The sequence below is a fragment of the Nyctereutes procyonoides genome, unplaced genomic scaffold (assembly GCF_905146905.1).
Source record: "Nyctereutes procyonoides isolate TBG_1078 unplaced genomic scaffold, NYPRO_anot_genome, whole genome shotgun sequence".
Taxonomy (NCBI): domain Eukaryota; kingdom Metazoa; phylum Chordata; class Mammalia; order Carnivora; family Canidae; genus Nyctereutes; species Nyctereutes procyonoides.
The window spans coordinates 61,483,870-61,498,063 of NW_026575133.1; the positions used below are offsets into that span (position 1 = coordinate 61,483,870).

The window sequence follows — 14,194 nt, forward strand, 5'->3', positions numbered from 1 at the left end:
CAAGGGCACTGCTAGTCTCAAGTTCTCAGATGCAGCTGGTGAGGTTCTCGGCCAAGTTCTTCAGATGCAGGAATTTCTGCAGGACAACCTACTTTGACATGGCATTTACAAATCTTTAAACCAGGCTTCCTGGATCTAGGAAATGTTATTCCTGACTCCTTCGACCCAGATGCTGGCTAAAATTTAGTTTTTATAATCTGTAGGTAATCACTCATTCTCTTCTCCTTCCTTCTTTCTAGGAGCTGGCATGGTGGTTAAATTTTTCTAAAACAGTCATATTAATATGTTCAAAAATCCACTGCTGAGTCTCGGATAGAGGGTCACATCGGGCCATGAAAATCTTCTTCTCTGCGGGGTTGCAATCCATGCAGCTGTTGCTCACAGGATGGAATAATGTTCTGTCCTGGAGGGATCAGAAAGAAAAGAGAGGACTGACATAATAGATGGTGAGTGGTTAGAACCCAAGATATACAGAGGAAGTAAAATATCCCTGTCTGTATTTCAGTATATACCCAGGGTGTGAAAAATAGACCATCTCTCAAATTAAACAACAGCATGTCGGATAACTACATGGAGAACAGTCTCCTAGGGGCCGCTGGCAAGTATGTAGGGACTCAGAGCAGGTTCCATCAGAAACAAAAGATTCATTCCTCCAGGGATTTGGACTTCTTCTTCTTCTTCTTCTTCTTCTTCTTCTTTTTTTTTTTAAGATTTATTTATTTATTTATTTATTTATTCATGAGAGATGCAGAGAGAGAGAGGCAGAGACACAGGCAGAGGGAGAAGCAGGTTCCATGCCGGGAGCCTGATGTGGGCCTCGATCCTGGGACTCCAGGATCATACCCTGGGCTGAAGGCAAGCGCTAAACGGCTGAGCCATCCAGGGATCCCTCCTCTAGGGATTTGTTAAAAAAAGCAATCACCCATTTCCTACTCTGCAGTAAGCATTTTGCTACATGCTTGGGTTTTAAAGATACTAAGTATATGAGGTTGCTTGCCAAGTAGCTAATAGTGTAGCTATTTGGGGAGAGGCACAATTACAAAAATGGTAATTTTGTCCATAGCAAACAACAGTAGTGTGCATGCACACTCACACTCACACATACACACACACACACACACACACGACCAGAAGAGTCTTAATTTTTCTTCCCTTTGTATCCAGCCTCTAATGGGAAAGAAAAATAGAAAAAGAAATAGGAACCAAATGAGCTAGATGCTCAGTTGCCCTCTTCAGGAGATAATGGGGTCAGAAATATGATGCACAGGTAATATCTCAATGTACTAACTCAAATTTGTTAGCTCTGGAGCTTCAGAATCTTCTCCAACCTCCCTTTCTGCCATTGTAGCTCTTCCTGTGGTGCAATTCTTATTGCTTTCTGTAGAGGGGAGGAGGCTGCATTCACTTAAAAAAATGTTGCTCAGTATATATAAATGATAAAGATAATGGCTCTGAGAGAGAAAGGTGCTTGCTATTAGGACACAAAGTTTAAGCGGCAAGCAAACCCACTATCTGAACACACACCTCTTTTTTTTTTTTTTTTAAGTAATCTCTACACCCAGTGTGGGTTTCAAACTCATGATCCCGAGATCAAGAGTCCCACAGTCTTCCAACTGAGCCAAGCAGGGGCCCCAACACACACCTCTTTTTATTGTTCAAGTTGGGAAAAGGAAGTTAATGGAAAGAGAAAATGATCTTTCCTTAACTAGTCATAAAAACTTGCCTCTTACAGCGTCTGTGCAAAAAAAAAAAATTGCCAAGAACATATAAAAGCGTTCTCACGTCACTGCTTGAATTTCAGGGCCAAATACTATTTTTAAGGAAACGTCCAGAGTTTCTTATTATTTTAACTGAGGAATATTTGACTCACAATGCTTTCAGAGTGAAAGAGTTTCTTAGGCCGCCTGTGTCAATATTTCTGGGTGGCTCCTGGATGTTAAGATTCCATCAGCCAATATTTAATGTCCTCTTAGGATCCGGATGTTTGCACAAGTTAGACCCGGAGTGAAGGGAGGATAAGGAAGGACAGAGGCGGTGCCCGTGATTTAGTGCTCGGTTCTGTTTTGTGTCAACGAGGAGCTCTGCCTCACACAAAGGCTCACTTTTCTCTTTTGTTTTAAGTTTCCTGGGTTTACTGTGGATTTTATTTTCCTTCCACAAAGAGTTGTCCTTCCCATTTTCTTCACCTGGGGCTTTGCTAAGGTGGCTGCTGTCTGGGCCAGGGGAGGCTCTGTGGAACCCCTGGGGCTCAGGGGCAGGGAGCACACTGCAGAAGGGAGGCCAGCGTGCTCTGCAGCTCACCCCACGCCTACTTCGTTCTTGGGGTGAAGCTTTTGTTCAAGATTTCGCCTCACAAAATCCTCACTTGGGGATCTCGCTGTGGGGTCCCCAGACGGCTCTCTCCTTTGTGTCTACTCTCTTGCTCCCCAGCATCTCTCACCCTCAGTCTCCTGCTCCTTCTGCCAGGTTGGCTCCAGGGCTTAATATATTTAAATCAGGTTTTCAAAAAGTATTCCCAAAGCTGTTCCTTCCTGAAAATTCTGTGTGACCTACTGAATTCTAATTCACTGTGTTCCACCTACGTGTACTTCTGTTTTCCCCTTACTTATCTGTATTTCCTTCTATTGTTCCCTTTGTCCGGTAGCTCAAATGGAGACCTTTATATGCTCACGGTTTCTCTGCCAAAATACATATCTCTTTGAAAACTTAAAAAGATAGAGAGAGAGAGAGAGTAGAACATGTTTCTATTCTCTTCCCTTCACCAGCTTGTGTACTTCAGCACAGTGGCAAAAGCCAAACCAGATTTTCTGATCTATGAGGTGATCATATTTCTCCCAATCTCAGATTGGACCACATGCTCTGACAGATAGAGGTACGTGTAGGAGGGCAATTGGACAGTATATGCAAATTCAGGACTGTACTGAAAAGTCCAGAATATGTTTTCTGTTATTGCACTTGGTATTCTCATATTAGTTGAAAAGTTGAATTCCCTAAATCCATCTATGGCCGAGAAAGCCTCTTCGGTCAAAGGAGAGGGTGGATAAGATTAATCTGTAAGGCCTTTCCTGGCCATAAAATTGAATGAACCTTTAATTCCAAAGTTCACTGTGGACAGAGATGAATGACAGGGCATCAGACTAGAAACTATCAACAATACTCAGTAGATTGACAGATTGATCATTCTCTGGCTATAGACTGAGCTCTGTTCACCCTTGTCTTTGGAGGATCTACCAGGTCCTAGAGGTGAAGCTTCTGGAGACATTGTCAGCCTCTCCAGAGCATGCTTTTTCTACTTTTGACCTTGGGGGCTGTGCACATTGCCATCTTCAGACTTTCTATTCAACTAAGCTTTTGGATGACTACTTGTCTTTACTGATGAAAACGTTTTCCTGGCCGGAATTAAGTCAGTGGACCGAGTAATCATTCGTCAATATGGTCTCTTGTTCTGTGACACCCTTTGCACCTTTACCTTTCATCATCACAAGAGATGGCTGTAAGAGAACTGAATAGTTTTTTTCCCCCCTCTGGAAGAGACTTCTGTGTGCTTTGGCAAGTCTGCTGTTCCATAACAATCCTTCCTAAAAGGTGCTTTTAACTGGACTGTTCATTGTTCAGTCCTGAGAGGAGAGCAGAGCTTTTGCTCTGATTGTGAAAAGTGCAATACAGCAAACTGTGTCTCCTGTAGGTCTCCCACCTACCCTGCCTTCTTCCTCCCCCACCCCCCTTGATCTTTCTGTTTTGTTTTTGCCTTAAGAAAATGAGAAATCTTTGAGCAGGAAATGAAAAAGTTTAGATCCAGGACTGTGGAACCACCCTTCCTAATCAAATCGGGTCAGACCCAATGTCCAGTTCTGGCCAGTCAGTCCCTACTGTGAAAGGCGTGGGTGGGACCTTCCAGGGAGCTCCTTGAAAGGGCCGCCTCTCCACAGCAGGTCTGTCATGTAATTGGCATCTGGTGACGCTCAAGGCCGGCACTAAATTCTATTAGATTCCCTCCTTCCACAGGGTCTGCACGAGTAAGTTGTAGGAAGCATTCCACACTGTGTTCAGGGTAATCAAAGAACAAAACACCACAAATGCAAAGACAATAAAATAAGTGTGAGTTCATAATGGATGGAAAGATAACTCAGAATAGAACTCACACATGGTGGGAGGGAGGTCAACCTATGCTGGGTAAAGGGCTGGGATTTTTTTTTAAGATTTATTTATTTATTCATGAGAAAGAGATCGGCAGAGACACAGGCAGAGGGAGAAGCAGGCTCCATGCAGGGAGCCTGATGTGGGCCTCAATCCTGGAACTCCAGGATCACGCCCTGGGCTGAAGGTGGTGCTAAACCGCTGAGCCACCAGGGCTGCCCAAGGGCTGGGATTTTGATCTGCAGGGAATTTGGACCAAATTCCAGTCATATCATGACCTTGTTGTGTGACCTTGGGCAGTTTTTAATTCTCTGAACTCCAGCTTCCTCATCTGTAAAATATACTCTTCACAAATTTATTGTAAGGATAAAATGAATTAATATATGTAAAATCGCTGGCACAGGTCCTACATATAATAAGTGATTCCACTCTGCATCTTCCCTTAATTTATTTTTAGTCAGGGAGCATCCCCAATTCTACAAATCAGAATGTACAAACCATCTGGTCGGAGACCAGCTATTCAGGACCAAACTGCATTCTCTGAAATCCTGGCAAAATAGAATTTGCAAAAATCAGCACCCGCCTCAACTAAGTTCTCTAAATTGATATATCAGTGCCTCCCTTTTTAAGCAAAAGGATTTACAGAACAAAGGTGCTATATGGCTCTAAAATGAGCTCTTCTATGTAATTATGGTCAGAGTTTGTATATGATTCATGTGTTTTAGTCCCTTGCCTGAAATGCAATGCGATTCAGGTATTGGAGTTCAACAAATATTTATTGAATGCCTTTTATTTTCTGGTATGTATTAGGAGACAGGCCCAGAAAGATAAACGGAGATGCATCTCCTGACCCAAGAAGTAGGGAAGACCAACAGGCAAACAAATGTATAAAGTAAAAAAAATACCAATGAGACTGTAGATGAGGGGGAATAAGATGTATTCAGGTATTTCAGACAGAGAGGAACAGGTGAAAGGAGAAATGTGATAGCATGTGCATTTATGCATTTGATTTATTCACAAAAAAATTATTTGGGACCTATTTTTTGGGGGACCTAATATTTATTAGGCACTGTTTAGGTGGATTGGATATTTCAGTGAACTAACAAGCCACCCCCCCTCAATATTGGAGGCAGAGTGGGGGTGAGGAAGTGCAGCACATGACAATAAACAGCGAGTGTTATAGGTAAAATATATAGCCAGTGTGCAAATTTAAATAGGGGAGCAAGCGTCCACCTCATTGAGAAGGTGATATTTGGGTAGTCTTGAAGAAGGTGGGGAATTAGCCATGCCAATATCTGGGGGGAAGAGAGTTCCAGACAGAACAGGGAGTGCAAAGGCCCTAAGCAGGAATTCACCCAATGTGGGTTAAAGGAATGACGGGGTGGGTGGGGGTTAGAGTAGGGGAGAAACTGGGAGAGGATGATGATTTCAGAGGTAATGGAGAGCTAGATCATGTTCTGGGGACTGGCAAGTCATTTAGAGCACAAGGGAGGTGAATACCAGACGATGTATCCAAGAGATAGCATTCAGAGACTAGGCTACATTGCTAAGGCTTATTTTCTCTGTGTTTGGGGGGTGGCCACTGGAAGATTTAAAAAGGGAAGTCACAGACTCCATATTTTGGGTGGATCATGCTAGTAGCAGAGAGGAGGATGGAGACAGGGTAGGGAGGCATTGGACTCTGGCCAAGAGAATCGAGAGAGGCTACTGCAATCATCCAGACTGAAGCTTACAAACCGAAACCCAAACCAACAAGGGGTGAGTTGGGGATGACCTGAGAAATGATCTGAGAGCTTTTTGAGAAGTAAATGTATAGGACTTTCTGATTCATGGCATGTGGGGATTAAGGTGAGGGAAGAAGCGGATGACTAGAAGAAAAGCAGTGCTGGGGAAAGAAATGCTGGAAGAGGCTCAGGCTGAGGCAGTGGGGAGGAGAGTGATTTCTATTTTAGGCATAATGAATTGGAGGCAGCTGTGAAACATCCAGGTTCAGATGCCCAGTAAGCAGTTGGATATAGACTGGACCTGAGGAAGAGGTCCGGTCTATACTTTTGTGTGCACAGTGGGGAGAACTGTTATTGCCTTTCACTGACTATTCATTTCTCGGTAACATACATTGAAAGAGAATGCTTGGAGTGCCTGGGTGGCTCAGTAGTTGAGTGTCCGCCTTCAGCTCAGGTTGTGATCCTGGGGTCCTGGGATCAAGTCCTGCATCAGGCTCCCAGCAGGGAGCCTGCTTCTCCCTCTGCCTATGTCTCTGCCCCTCTCTGTGTCTCTCATGAATACATAAATAAAATATTTTAAAAAAGAAAGAAAAGGTATCTAATATGGATATTGCTACTTACGTGTGTGTGTGTGTGTTTTATGTGGGGCTTGAACTCACAACCCTGAGATCAAGACCTGAGCTGAGATCAAAAGTCGGACACTTGATCTACTGGGCCACCTAAGTGCCCCAAGATATTGCTAATTTTTAATCCTGATTTCATCCCTGACAGTAATCTTTGCTGGTCACTTAGTTTGTCAGTGATCTAGGTTTTCCAGCTTCAAAATGAATGGAGTGGAGGGGAGAAGAGTGGGATGAGATAAGATGTAGAATATCTGCCTTCCCATCTCTTAGTGTGGTGGAGAAAAACAAGGTTGATATATGAATGTCCTTTGTGCTCTGGGAGAAAGACAAATTAGGTAGTTTTTTGCTGCCTATTTTTACTGTTGGCATCTGGGCGAATGCAAATAATACCTTGATAGGCATAACAGGGACAAAGCAGTCCTACTGTCTATCCTTTTCCATTTTTTCTTTGACAGGTAGAATTTCTCACAGGAGGAGAAAATTGGTCTTCTTGCATCAGTGCCTAATTCGGCCAATCAGAAATAATGCTGCATAATGTCCTGACAGAGCCCCTGGGTGTGTGTAGTGAGGCAGTGTAAGCCACAGCAGACCTCGAACCCCTCCTCCTTGCTCTCCTCACTGGCTTTTCTGGGCTACAGGCAAGTGATGTACCTGAGTGTATCCTCAATTCTCTTGACAGTAGCCAGGATTGTTAAAAAAAAAAATCTAATTTGATTAGACCTCTGCTCTTCAAACCATTCAAAGCCTTCTTGGCCTCTTAGCTAAATTCTTAGCATGGACGGCAAGGTCTTGTATAGTCCTATCTCTGGCCAGATGTCTGATCTTGTATACATAGTTCATCATTTTCCCTCACACTCATACCTTCCAACTGGCTTCTCTTGTTTTTCCAAGAAAACTAAGATGTTGCCTACCTCAGGGCCTTTGCATTAGCTGATACTGTATCTGGGGTCTTTTATTCTCTTACTTCCTTCATTTATCTAATTCCTGCTCATCTTTTAGATCTCCACTGAAATGTTAGTTTGTCAGAGAAACTTTGCCTACTTCTCTGACCTGGATAGATCCCAGTGTTCTGTATTCTCATATTATCTTGTAACTTAATTTATTTAATTATTTTTTGTCTGCCTCCCCACTGGACTGAAAGCTCCAAGAGTAGAGAAAACCCATCTGTTCCATATCTTGTTTCCATCTGTCCATAGCTCCTTATCTCCCCTCAGTAAACCTTCTGGGAGTCATATGAATATAATAATAGCTATTTATTAAATATGAATCTATGTGTCTAGCAGTGCTAAATATTCTATGTAGATTTTCTCATCTTATCTATGTAAACCACATAAGGAATCTGAAGGAACAGTGAATGAGGAGAAATAGGAAGCTAGGTTCATTTATTCAACAAATAATAATTACATGCCAACTATATGCCAGCCAGTGTTTTAGGTACTGAATAAAAGAAAGTAGAGAAAAACCCCTGCTCTCATGGAATTTACATTTGAATATCTAGCTATAGCTAAATAATGAAAATGGTATAAAATGTATAATATAGAAATACAACTAATTAGCTCATCTTTTCCTATATGCAAACTTGTTGAAGAGCTAAGGACAATCAGAAGATAGTTTGTTGAACACAAGTTTGCAATAGCTAACACTAATGGAACTCATGTGCTAGGTACATTTAAATTTTATTTAATCATTACAACAATCCTCTAAGATAGATACTATTATTATCTTCATTTTATGAATGAGGAAACAAAAGCACATAGTAAGGAACTTTCCTGAGATCCCAGAGCCAGGACCCACACAGAAGCCAGAACTCCAGTCTTGGATCTCACAGGACCCAGAGCCTCTGCTCTTGACCTCTGAATTATGCTTCATCACTCTTCTTCACTGAGCCAACCACCAGTCCTGCTCCACCTCTACCCTGCTCACCAGCAGATACTAATTTAAATTTAAATACTAACATAAATTGTGTATAGTTCTTATTACCAAGATGCTTTTCTGTGAGTCTAAATCTTGGCAGGCATTGTTAGAGTCTTGATGTTAGAATCTGGGATAATCTGTGATGGAGATTTTCTTGTTCTGAGTGACCAGAGAATGGCAGTTAAGTTCATTAGGATATTCCTAACTGGTATATAGAAATAGCAAAAGCTAAGAGGTCACAACAACTAAGTGAGTCATACAAATAAAAACAGGATGGGAAGATAACACTATTGAGAAGGTAGCTTCATTACTGTGTTAAATGCATTTCCCTTCTGGGAGTTAACTTCCTTCTTGGTTGAATCCTTAATTTGAATTGAAAATCATAACTTCTTAGGGTACAATGACTTAAGTCTCCTATTACAAATGGGAGTATGATGTAGACATTGTGCATATTGTTTTCAGCAAGGTGTTTGAAAAGCCCTTCTTTGTTCTCTTTTGGGCAAACTGGAGAGGTGTGGGCTAGAAGAAATAACTAGATTTATTTTTTTAAGATTTTATTTATTCATTCATGAGAGACACAGAGAGAGGGGGGCAGAGGCACAGGCAGAGGGAGGAGAAGCAGGCTCAAGGAAGGGAGCCTGATGAAGGAATTAATCCTGGGGCTCCAGGATCACGCCCTGGGTCAAAGGCAGGCGCTAAACTGCTGAGCCACCCAGGGATCCCTGAAGAAATAACTATTAGGTAAATTTGTATCTGGTTGAATAACTTCATCCAAATGGTGCTCATTAATGGATCAGTGTCTGTATATGATAAAGGGCTCAGTTCTTGGCCTCGTGCATTGGGATCCACAACTTAGATGAAGGAATAAATGCATGCAGATTCATCTCATGGATGGAACAAAACTAGTTTATGGCTAATAAATTAGATCAAAGAGTTAAAACCTAGGCTGAGGTAAATCCGGTGAGATAGAATTTAATGGAAATAAATGGATAGCTACACAAGTATAAAAGATGAATTATACAGACATGAGACAGTGGAGATGTATCTGTGTAGGAAAACAAAAAAAGACTGAGTTTTTTTTTAAGATTTTATTTATTCGATTGAGAGAGAGAGAGAGAGAGAGAGAGAGAGGCAGAGACACAGGCAGAAGGAGAAGCAGGCTCCATGCATGGAGCCTGATGTGGGACTCGATCCCCAGTCTCCAGGATCACGCCCTGGGCTGAAGGTGGTGCCAAACCGCTGAGCCACCGGGGCTGCCCAAAAGACAGTTTTTATACTGAAAATTCATTAAAAAGCTAAATATGTAAAGTTAAGGTAGAAAATCAATCAACTAAATCATAACAAAGAATGCTAGAAACAGATTCTACTTTCTTTGACCAGAACACACCTAGAATATTGTGTTCTGAGTATCATGATACTTTCTAGAACTATTTGGAGTATGTTAAAAGTGAGTGTCCAGGAAGTTTGGGTAGATCCAAATTAAGTCACAGGAAGAGTAGTGGCAGAAAACCGGGCCATTTAATTACAAGTAAAGAGTAAAGATAGGGCAAGCACTGTTCAAATATTTGGGATCTGCATTCAGTGAAGTAGATTACATTTAATCAGTGTGGTACTAAAGGCCAGGGAAGAACTTTTTAATACTTGGGACTGTCCAAGAAATGAATGGGTTGAATTGGGATAGTGTGACTGCCTAAGTATTACCACACATCCAGGATTTTGTAGTGGGGCTTCATACATCAGAACCCAAGTTGAAATACATGCCTTTTAATTAAACTCTTTGTATATACTTCCCTCATTTTTGGCCCTAAATCAATATCTAACCAGAACACTTTAAAAATAAGAACCTTGTGGCCTTCCATCTGGCATCTTTGTGGACCAGCAGGATTTTACGAGCTGAGAGGCCAAAGTCCTGGCATATATCACAAATTACAATAAATAGCCAAATGTAGGCATAAGCCAAGAATTCCGCCCACTCACTTTTTAAACTAATGTGACTGTTGTAATGTTATCAATTTAGCCTGAAAGGAAACTTCTTATCTGTATTTCCTGTTTGATGTTATTTTTAAGCCCTTTCTTACAGCAGTTAAACTACAAGAACACCCCAGGGAGTAACTAAGAATAGTAATTTAAACCTTTCACTTTTGGTCTTTGGGGAGGCTGTGTATGTGGTTCTGAGACCAAGAAATGTGTTAAGTGTTCTTTTTTTTTTTCTCCTTCTTTCTTTTTAATTGAAGTATAGTTGACACACAATGTTATATTGGTTTCAAGTTACAACATAGTGATTCAACAACTCTATACCTTATGCTGTGCTCACCACAAGTGTAGCTACCATCTGTCACTATACAACGTTATTACAATACCATTGACTATATTCCCTGTGCTGTACTTTTCCTCCTCATGACTTATTCATTCCATAACAGGAAGCCTTCACCCATTTTGCCTAGTCCTCATCCCCCTCCTCTCTGGCAAACATCAGTTTGTTCTATGTATTTATGGATTTGTTACTGCTTTTTGTTTGTTCATTTGTTTTTGGATTCCACATATAAATGAAATCATATGGTATTTGTCTTTCAGTGGCTGACTTATTTCACTTAGCATTATACCCTCCAGGTCCATCCATATTGTTGCAAATAGCAAGATCTCATCCTTTTTTGTAGCTGAGTAATACTCCATCATATACATACAGATATATATATCTGTTACACACACACACACACACACACACACACCTGATGTCTTTTCTATCAACTCATCTATTAATGGACATTTGGGTTGCTTCCATGAGATATGTTAAATTTTGTCCAGCACAACCTGAGGTTCATGAAGAAGACCGTATCAATAATTGAACCCAGTAGTTCTTTAAGCCATTTAAAAAATGCTTATTTAGGAACTTCGTATATTTGATATTAAGCAGGCCATACAGAAATAAAAGAAAAAGTTCCTGCCCTCAGGTAGTTAACTTCTAAAAAGGGAGACTATGTAGAATACAATGTTCTTGGTACAAAAGAAGAAACAATACGGTATAGGAATACAAAGGGGGGGGGCGGGAATTCCAACTAAGGCAGGAGGGAGGAACAGGGTAAAGAAGGTAGGTAAACGGGCAGCCTGGGTGGCTCAGCAGTTTAGCGCCACCTTCATTCCAGGGCCTGATCCTGGAGACCCAGGATCAAGTCCTATGTCGGGCTCCCTGCATGGAGCCTGCTTCTCCCTCTGCCTGTGTCTCTGCCTCTCTCTCTCTCTGTCTCTGTCTCTCATGAATAAATAAATAAAATCTTAAAAAAAAAAAAAGAAGGTAGGTAAACATTGGAGCTGGAAAAGGGATTCTCTATCAGCTGCCTATGAGAATATGTCCTGGAACTGGCACATTTATAATGTTTGATGTTTATTCTTTTCCTTGGCCAACATTTTCTTGACTATCCTTGCCTCTTTCATTTCCATATAAATTTCAGAATCAGTTAATCAATTTCCACAAATAAACCTGCTGGTCTTTGGGATGATTTTGCATTAAACAGTTCAGGTAGGTCATAATCCCAGGGGCCTGGAATGGAGCCCCACATCAGGCTCTCTGCTCTGCGAGGAGCCTGCTTCTCCCTCTCCCTCTGTCTGTTATTCCCCCTGCTTGTGTTCTTTCTCTGTCAAATAAATAAATAAAATCTTAAAAAAAAGGGAAAATCCCCAAACAGCAAATAAGCATGTGATATCACTCTACAACCACAAAATGAAAAGAGGAAAAGAAAAAGAAACAGATTGCCAAGAGTTGACAAAAATGTGGAGCAACTGGATTCTCATGAGGTATCTGTATACCCTGCCTACAGCTCTTCAGGCCTCACCAATTCAGTGCATGCTGGCCCAGCTCCCAGCAGTTGGTCTTGGTATCTCACTCCCTAAGGGCTTTTTCTCTCTTCTCAAGAACTGTTCTGTCCGTAAGACTAACAGCCTGGAGATGTCAGGGAACAAATGCTCCTCCCCTTAGGAATAAACTTACCCACAGGTCGACTAGAGTGGTGAATAAGTGTACCGACTCACTTGCTCTCTGATACATGCTCTATACCATTTCCAGAGATCTTTAGAAGGATTGAGTTCTAATTGCCCCCAGTGGTACTTGCTTTATAGTTCACGCTTTATTGATTCCCATCCCTTCCCCATTCACTTACTTCCTACCAAGATTTTGGTAGGCCATCTCCCAAATAAAAGACCCTCAAAATCTTACTTCAGATATACATCTAGAGAAACCCAAGTTAAGATATATATTATACTCCAATTATACTTTATTAAAAGGAAAGAGACATGGGAGATAACTCCTAATTTTTTTTGTGGGGAAGTGAGTAATAATAGTTAATATTGCTTAGGATAGGTTGCTATAGTGATGTGGTACATCAGGATATATCTTATCACTATTTTCAGTTTAAAAATTGCATTTGTCACCCACATGAATATATGTTTGATCATGTGTAATTTTTACACGGTTTAGCTCACTTAATTATTATCCCTCTTATGTTGATAAGGAAGTTGAAAATCACAGATGAAATATAACTTATTCAGGATCACATGACTGTTTCAGGATGAATTAGGATAGGCTAGATGGAAAATCATTACGATGACCAGATTGTGAAGGGTCAGGGGAAGAATTGAAGGAAGGCACTTTATCTTCTACCTAATGGGAAGCCAAGTAAAGTTATAAAACAGAGGAATGCAATGACCAGGTTTTGTAGAAACTTCGTTTGACTTCAGGATGGAAGATGGGTGAGAGAGAGAAGGGACAGGAGGCTGGATCACCTTGAGAGAGCTCTGACAGTAATTCAGGGTAAGACAGGAAGGGCTATAGGTAGGGCAGGGGCTGTAGACACAGCAGAGAGGATAGATTTTAGAGAGATTGGCTGGGGAGGGGATTGACAAATCTTAGTGACTAATTAGACATAAGGTTACTAGAAGAGGGAAGGAAGTTTTTTGTTTTGGATATCAGTTAATAATTTAAACATTCTTACTGTCATCAGCAGTCATTATTTTTGAAAGAGGGGTCCCCCTGGTGGTAAAAGATAACCATGAGTGGGATTCTTTATTCTTGGTACTCGGTATTGTGAGACACAGCTGTATTACTAAACCTAGTTAACAAGACTGTAAAATAGGGATTCCCCTCTTTTTTTGCGGTGGCAATGGCCCACATCTAAGAATAATTGAAAGCTGAGTGGTGGGGTTGGGGGCAATGGGTATAGGTGGTCAAAAGGTACAAACCTCCAGTTATAAGAGGAATAAGTTCTGGGGATGTAAAGTACAACATGGTGACTATAGTTAATTACATATGTCGTATATTTGAAAGTTGCTGAGAGAGTAGACTTGAAAAGTTTCATCACACAAAAAAATTGTAACTATGTGAAGTGGTGGATGTATTAACTAAACTGTGGTGGTCACTTCAAATATATACATATATCAAATTAGTACATTGCATACCTTAAATGTACACAATGTTATATGTCACTTTTATCTCAGTAAAGCTGGGAAATGACCCAAAAATCTCCTTAAAAAAAAAAAAAGTACCACTGACGGATCAGAAGGTGGGGCCTGACAACAGCCTTCACCCACTCAAGCAAAATAGCTTCTGGCCACCTTTCCTCTCCAAGAAATTGCGATGTAGCTAGGAGGAGGGGTTGCTTGCACTCAGTGGTGCTGAATCCAATAGGCCCTGGGAAACTCCCCCTGGGGAATACTGATCTGCTTTCGTAAGAGCACAGCAGAGGAAAGAGGAGAGACTTTAAACCCAGATGCACCTGGATCTGAATGTTGGCTCTGGCACAAACA

At 41.2% G+C, this 14,194-nt stretch overlaps 1 protein-coding gene across 1 annotated transcript in view; it reads right to left on the reverse strand.

Annotated features, from left to right (window-relative positions):
- Positions 1-235: 235 nt before the first annotated feature.
- Positions 236-14,194, reverse strand: part of GALNTL6 (polypeptide N-acetylgalactosaminyltransferase like 6) — a 1,153,240-nt gene continuing 1,139,281 nt past the window's right edge. Inside the window, exon 14 of the mRNA XM_055299901.1 lies at positions 236-403. Coding sequence (XP_055155876.1) covers positions 236-403 — 168 coding nt within the window. The remainder of the gene's footprint in view (positions 404-14,194) is intronic.